We start from the raw sequence: 7,219 nt of genomic DNA on the forward strand, positions 1-7,219 counted from the left end.
AGTAGTGAGATCGCTGAAAATTTTAAATTTCTTCTTTGTGCCTTTTTATATTTTCCAAATTTTCTATAATAAGCACTAGAATTTTTTACAATCAGAAGCATTATTAAGAGGAAATTAAGAAAGATAAAATTATGAGAAAAGTACCTTCAAAAATAATTTTACAAGTAGCAGGCTGAATACATAAGAACAAATCATGCTTTTTCAGATTTAATTCTCCTCAATCTCTCCTGCATTTAACAGTACTGATGTACTTCCTGAAACACTTTCTTTACTTCACTTCTAAAACCTTTGTTCTTTCTTGGTTCTCTTCCAACTTTTAGGCACTCTCTTTGCCTTGTAAGGTTCTATCTCCTACTGCTATTCCTTAAATGGGCCTGTAGGCTAAAATGGAGTCTTAAGCACTCTCCTCTTGCTCTAAATGCCCTTCATTGGAGAGCCCCTCCAATCTCACAGTTTCAACAATTACTTCTCAATATGGGACTTCCAAGTTCTACATCTCTAGTTCTTTCCTTGTCTCTTGAATAGTGGTCTTCAACAAACTGAGCTGAGTGTTCTATCTTCCTCTACCTAAAGCTCATTTTCCCCCAAATTAATTTCCATTTTTCTGGGTCTTCCTATTCATGGATTTATTATGCATTTTGTTACCTCATTCAAATTTGAGTTATCTCTCTTTATCTCCCTCTCCTCCTCTATATTTTAGAGCAGTTTAAGGTTCACAGCAAAATTGAAAGTACAGAGAGTTCCCATATATCCCCTACTCACACCCACACATATAGGAGATACCCACCCTCCACTAACACCATCCCTACCAGAGCGGTACATTTGTTACAACTGATGAACCTACACTGACACATCATTATCATCTAAAATCCATAGATTTATATTAGGGTTTACTTTTGGTGTTGTACATTCTATGGGTTTGGAGAAACATATCCATGACCAGTATCCATCATTGTAGTATCATACAAAATAATTTCACTGTCCTAAAAATTCTCTGTGCTCTGTCTATTCATCTGCTTGAAACTATAGTATTTATTAATTTTTAAAAAATATATGTACTTTAAAAAACTGCACACATAAAAATATTTAAATATTTAATCCATGTCCTCCATTAAGATAATTTCCAATGTAGTTCTTCTACAGACCATTTCTGAGCAAGAAAGTACAGTCAGCCCTCCAAATCAGTGGGTTCTACATCCACAGATTCAACCAACAGTGGATGGGAAATGTTTTAAAAAAAAAAATTCCAGAAAGTTCCAAAATGCAAAACTTGAATTTTCCATTCCTTGGCAATACATAGCATTTACAACTATTTATATAGAATTTACATTGTATTAGATACTATAAGTAATCTTGAAATGATTTAAAGTATACAGGAGGAGGTTATATGCAACTAAAATATGCCATTTTATATAAGGGACTTGAGCATCTGCGGATTTTGGTATGCTTGGGTGTCCTGACACCAATCTACCTCAGATACTGAAGGACAACTGTATAACTTAATTTCTGGGATAATTTTTAATTTCACCATAACTTCTTTCAAAAGCAATATATATCTACACTAGAATTTCAGAAATGTGTTAATTTTCAGATTCTTGGTGCTTTAGTGAGCACCAGAATCTTAATACATTAACTCTCCTTTTTTTTAGGCCGCACCACGCAGCTTGTGGGATCTTTTTTTTTTTTTTTAATTTATTTTTGGCTGTGTTGGGTCTTCGTTGCTGTGAATGGGCTTTCTCTAGTTGCGGCGAACCGGGGCTACTCTTTGTTGCGGTGTGCGGGCTTCTCACTGTGGTGGCTTCTCATTTCGCGGAGTGCGGGCTCTAGGCATGTGGGCTTCAGTAGTTGTGGCACGCAGGCTCAGTAGTTGTGGCTTGTGGGCTCTAGAGTGCAGGCTCAGTAGTTGTGGTGCACAGGCTTAGTTGCTCCGCGGCATGTGGGATCTTCCCCGACCAGGGCTTGAACCCGTGTCCCCTGCATTGGCAGACAGACTCTCAACCACTGCGCCATCAGGGAAGTCCCAGCTTGTGGGATCTTAGTTCCCCAACCAGGGATTGAACCCGGGCCATGGCAGTGAAAGCACCAAGTCCTAACTACTGGACTGCCAGAGAACTCCCTTCACTAACATTTTAGATTTGACACATAACAAGCAGTGTTAAAATAAATGCTTACAGAAAATCATTCATTGCCTGGTAGTTATATGAGAAATACATGAGAAAAACCATATGACTAAATTATGTAAATATGGAAAAATTATTTTTTAAAAAAATGAAAAATTTTAGAATTAAAAGGAACAAGAGAGAACACAGTTCTCCTCCACCCATACTGCGAAAGGCACGAACTCCTTATTTACAAAAATGATCTCCATACTTGGTCCTTGCCTACATTTCTGGTTTCATCTTCTGTTGCTTCCCACCAAACTCCTTGTTTCAGCTGTTTAGAAATTCGCCATTTTTTATTAACTCGCTAAGTCCTTTTATAATTCAGTGTCTCTGAACATATATATCTTCAGTCTGAAATTCACCAGGATGCATCCACACTTAGCAAATTCCTATTCATCTTTTATCATACCATTTCGATTATAATCACCTATAAACCAATTAATTTAAGAAAAGTTTGACCATATGACTGTTGGATAATTCTAAGCATAAAAACAACTGCAGGGCTTCCCTGGTGGCGCAGTGGTTGAGAATCTGCCTGCTAATGCGGGGGACACGGGTTCGAGCCCTGGTCTGGGAAGATCCCGCATGCCACGGAGCAGCTGGGCCCGTGAGCCACAATTACTGAGTCTGCGCGTATGGAGCCTGTGCTCCGCAGCAAGAGAGGCCGCGATGGTGAGAGGCCCGCGCATCGCGATGAAGAGTGGCCCTCACTTTCTGCAGCTAGGGAAGGCCCTCGCACAGAAACGAAGACCCAACACAGCCATAAAGAAAAGAAAAAAAAAACAAAAACAAAAAAACAACTGCAAAGAAATCTTGAACTTTATTTAGTCGGTAGCTAGTTGTTGTATTACTGGTGTATTAATTATTTTTTGTGTATTGTAGGATACAGCATATGAATAAATATAACTGATATTGGGGACCAGAGTTATACTGTGGGAGAAGGGAGATACAAATATGGACTAAAGGAAGATGAGTAAGAACCTTGTAGTGCTGGATTTGAATTGGAGGTATCAGTATGAATTTGTTTAAAAAAAATAAAAAAGGTATTGGGACTTCCCTGGTGGCACAGTGGTTAAGAATCCGCCTGCCAATGCAGGGCAGACAGACAGGTTCGATCCCTGGTCCGGAGAGACCCCACATGCCTTGGAACAACTAAGCCCGTGTGCCACAAGTACTGGGCCTGTGCTCTAGAGCCCACGAGCCACAACTACTGAGCCCATGCGCCACAACTACTGAAGCCCACACGCCCTAGAGCCCGTGCTCCACAACAAGAGAAGACACCACAATGAGAAGCCTGTGCACCGCAACGAAGAGTAGCCCCCTCTCGTCGCAACTAGAGAAAGCCCGTGCACAGCAATGAAGACCCAACGCAGCCAAAAAATAAATAAAATTAAAATAAATAAATAAATAAAGGTATTCTCTGGTTCTATCCACTGAAAGGACCAATGCATAATGATAAGCAATAGCAGTGAGCACATCTATACCCAGATTTTGGTTTTAAAATTCCACTCTCCACAAAAAAAAGCAGTTCTTGGGCTCCTGGAAAAAAGGTTGATTCCAGGTCTGGAGCAAGAAAAATACAAGGTAAGCCTGGGCAACATATTATGTTTAAGTTAAAGAAGTGTTCAAAGACTAAAGAGTCATGAGAAAGGACACAGGAGCCAGCCACCGGTCAAATCAATTTTAGCATCAAAAGGAATACTAATGTATTATTACACATAGAATAAAAAAGAATGCCAGGTAACAAATACAGAAGGACCATTAGAATTTTCAGAAGTGTCACCCTTTTTTGTAGTTCCCAATGTAATAAATATACAGGTAAGGATCATTAGTGGATGCTAACAACAGAGGTGGAAGGTTGTTGACGTATCCATAAGGTCTCAAAGTATCATCCTGCAGATCATGTGCTAATTACAAAGAGGAAAATAAACCTTTGCAATGGAGTGATATGGCTATCACCACCTTAACCAAGTGATAAAACTTAGCATCACCAATAGTGGGACACCTGATATTACATGCCTCATGACGTGATGTCATGTAAAGTTCATCACATTATAGATGGTAATGTGGTAAATACAGATGAAGCATATGAATATTCACTGTACTATTCTTTTAAATAACCTACAGATTTGGAATTTTCAAAATAAAAACTTTTGAGGAAAAATACCTCAGTTCAGATGTCATATCTTATTGGAAGGCTTTTTTTTTTACTTTTCCAGTGGAATTATTTTTTCTATTTTCAGTATTCCCACAGGACCCTTTATATTTCTATTTTAGCACTTAACAAATTTGTAACTGCCTGTTTATAGGTCTGACCTTTTCCCTAAACTCCGCAGAACTGGTCTCATCTTCCTTCCCAGAACTTGGCTCTTTATCTGGCACCTACCAGGTATTCAGGTTTGTTATATGAATGTATACAAACCTGGTTTGTATACCAGGTTTGTTGTATGAATGAGATAACTGATATGCCAAAGTGACAGGCCAAAACTGAAATCCAAGCATTGTCTAGATCAAATTGTGCCTCAAATTTAATCCAATCAATCAAGCAGGAAGCCTACCTAACCTACCAAACCTGTCTCATTATAATAGATACATCAGCAAATTGACTTAAAAACAAAGCATACAGCCCTCAAGGAGCCTCACCTTTAAGTCATTACAAGCATACTTTCATTTTAAATTCTTTCATTGCTTCAACTCAAGGAAATTAGGGAAGATGCATACCTGTTCTATATCCTTTGAATTGGAGGTCTGGTTTTCTCCCGTGACTCCAGGCTGCTCATTTTCCCATGGTAATTTATTTTTTCCTTTTCCTGCACTTAGTACCCTTCGAGTACAGATAGTTGGACTATAAGATCCATAAATTTGCATGCCATCCCTTGTGTGGTCACCACAATGACAGTGTGCACTCTGAGTTCTGTTACCCGCCAAAAGCCAGTCTGTATCTGCTCCATGTGCCAAATGGCTTGATCTACCCTGGGCAGATGATGGCATGAGTACTGCATACTCCACAAATCCTTGTTCTGTTAACTTTGGGAGGGTTTTCCTAGCCAATCTGGCCTGCACAGCATTCATCACTCCATCTCCGTTATCTTGCAGCTCAACAGTATCCACAGCTTTGAAAAGGATGCTGGTTTTACCTGAGCCCATTGATGATGCCAACACAGCAAAGGCTTCAAGAGCTGCTTGGCGTACCCTGCGTTTGCTATCTACAAGAGCTGGGGCAAGATCAAAAGACAGTTTGGATAAGTCAAAATCCTCACTGGGATAGGTCAGGAGGGAGCAGATGCAAATGTTCACCACTTCCTCTCTCACTCTGGAATGCTTATGTTTGAGATGTTCCAGGAGTAAGCAAAGCACCTGTTGAGGACCTACTTCCTTCATTAGCTTGAGGAAGATTTTCATGTATTCTTGTTTGATCACCAACTTGTTGTCTGCCAGCACTTTGACAGAAGCTGCTATAACTGGTCCCAAGAACTGTTGTACCTGCTCTCCAAGGCGAACAACCACTAAATGCAGGACTTGAAGTGTGCCATGGACCACTTTGAAGTTAGAATCGTCTAACAAATTATACATCAAACTAATGAAACCGACGAGGCTAGAATGAGAGGTGGAACTAGGGTTAAAGCATCCCATCACCTGCTTGAGCTCCTCAATAGCCTGAGTCCGGTTCTTATAGTCTTCCTGATCTAACAACCTTGAATGCAGCTCCTGAGGAATAATCCCAAATTTAAGATTGCTGTTGGAAAGAGGCACTGCACTAGGAAGGGGATCTTCAGGAAATCCAGAGGCTTCAAGTTCCAAATAATAAGGAACCTGACTTCCAAACTGGGACTCCAGGCGGCGATTGTAGTGTCTCCTCAGGGCAGAAGGCAGGCGAGAGATATATGACTGAAACCTCTCTTGGCCAAGACGCTCCCCAATTTGTTGAAGTGCAGAGAAGGCTGTCTCAGATTCTTCTTCTATCTCCTGACCGCCAAGCTTTCGGGCTAAGGATATTATCACCTCGGTAAGATCTAGGCCGAGCAACAAATCCTCAGGAGTAAGCAAGATAGGGAACAGTAGTGCCGTGGAAGCTCTAAGCCGGGCATCGGTACTTTCCAGTCCTTGTTGTATAAGCGTTCTCAGCACCTGTCCAGAACTACGTTTCAGACACACGTGTAGGATCTGCAGCGCATCTTTCCGCAGGGCTGGATTCTCTTCTCGTAAGGAGACAACTAGTTGAGGCAGAAGTGCTAGGCTAAAGGCCTCTTCCAACTGGCCTGCCTCCCCCTGACCCCGGAGAACGTCCGAGAGGAGTTGCAAGCAGAGTCGCTTCTCATCACTACCTCCTTCCACAAGCACTCGGCCCAGGGCCCGATACAATGCATCCTTTCGTCGGGGGAAGCCAAGTCTACCGCCCCGGCGCGGCAAAGCAGCCTGTAAAGCCTGGAAGGCCTCGGAAGGATCCGGCGCGGTCCGGAGTTGTTGAAGGAGCCGAGTCGCCTCTTCATCTCCCCCTGACAAACCACCTCCAGACCCAGACCAATTACTTGAGATTGCCTCCGCGGGCATCAAGAGGGTCGAGGCCAGAGGCGAAGGTGTCGGGGGGCAGGAACCGCGGTCTCCGGCAGCTCCACGGCAGCAGTAGTTTTTCTCGCCTCTCATGGCGCCCCCACCTCGTCTACCATCAGTCTCTGGGGCGGGAGGACGACTGCGGCTCTGGAGGCGATAGGCACAGAGGGCTGGAAGGGGCGGCAGCGGGAGCAGCGCGAAGGGCGCAGCCTCCATGAAGGGTCGTCAAGTGGCGGAGCCTGTAGGAAACCATCATCTCCGAAGGGCTCGATGGAGCCCAGCCTTCCTGTTCTTCTCCAAGCCTCAAAGTGCAGAGCAGGAAAAAGAACAGCTTAAGCCCCCAACTCCAGGAGACTGCCTTCGGCAAAATGGCCCCCGTCTGAGCCCCAGACCCCACAGCTGCCTCCGGGCGTAACCAGGGGCACCACGTGACCAAACCGATCGCTTCCATGGTGATGTACCCAGCGCGGACCTCTTGACCCGGAAATCAATCTGCCGTCATGAAT

The 7,219-nt window shown here is 43.0% G+C and overlaps 1 protein-coding gene across 3 annotated transcripts in view; it reads right to left on the reverse strand.

Moving 5' to 3' along the window:
- Positions 1 to 7,126, reverse strand: part of TOGARAM1 (TOG array regulator of axonemal microtubules 1) — an 85,992-nt gene extending 78,866 nt beyond the window's left edge. Inside the window, exon 1 of one of the 3 annotated variants that reach the window (XM_082452029.1) lies at positions 4,884 to 7,123. In XM_082452029.1, the coding sequence (XP_082308155.1) occupies positions 4,884 to 6,929 (2,046 nt within the window). In that variant the 5' untranslated portion in view covers positions 6,930 to 7,123. Of the gene's footprint in view, positions 1 to 4,883 lie in introns of all 3 variants that reach the window. The other 2 variants (XM_082452030.1, XM_082452031.1) reach the window with 2 other exon arrangements.
- Positions 7,127 to 7,219: the final 93 nt, after the last annotated feature.

This window comes from Balaenoptera physalus (genome assembly GCF_965194825.1).
Source record: "Balaenoptera physalus genome assembly, chromosome: 2".
In the NCBI taxonomy this organism is placed as follows: domain Eukaryota; kingdom Metazoa; phylum Chordata; class Mammalia; order Artiodactyla; family Balaenopteridae; genus Balaenoptera; species Balaenoptera physalus.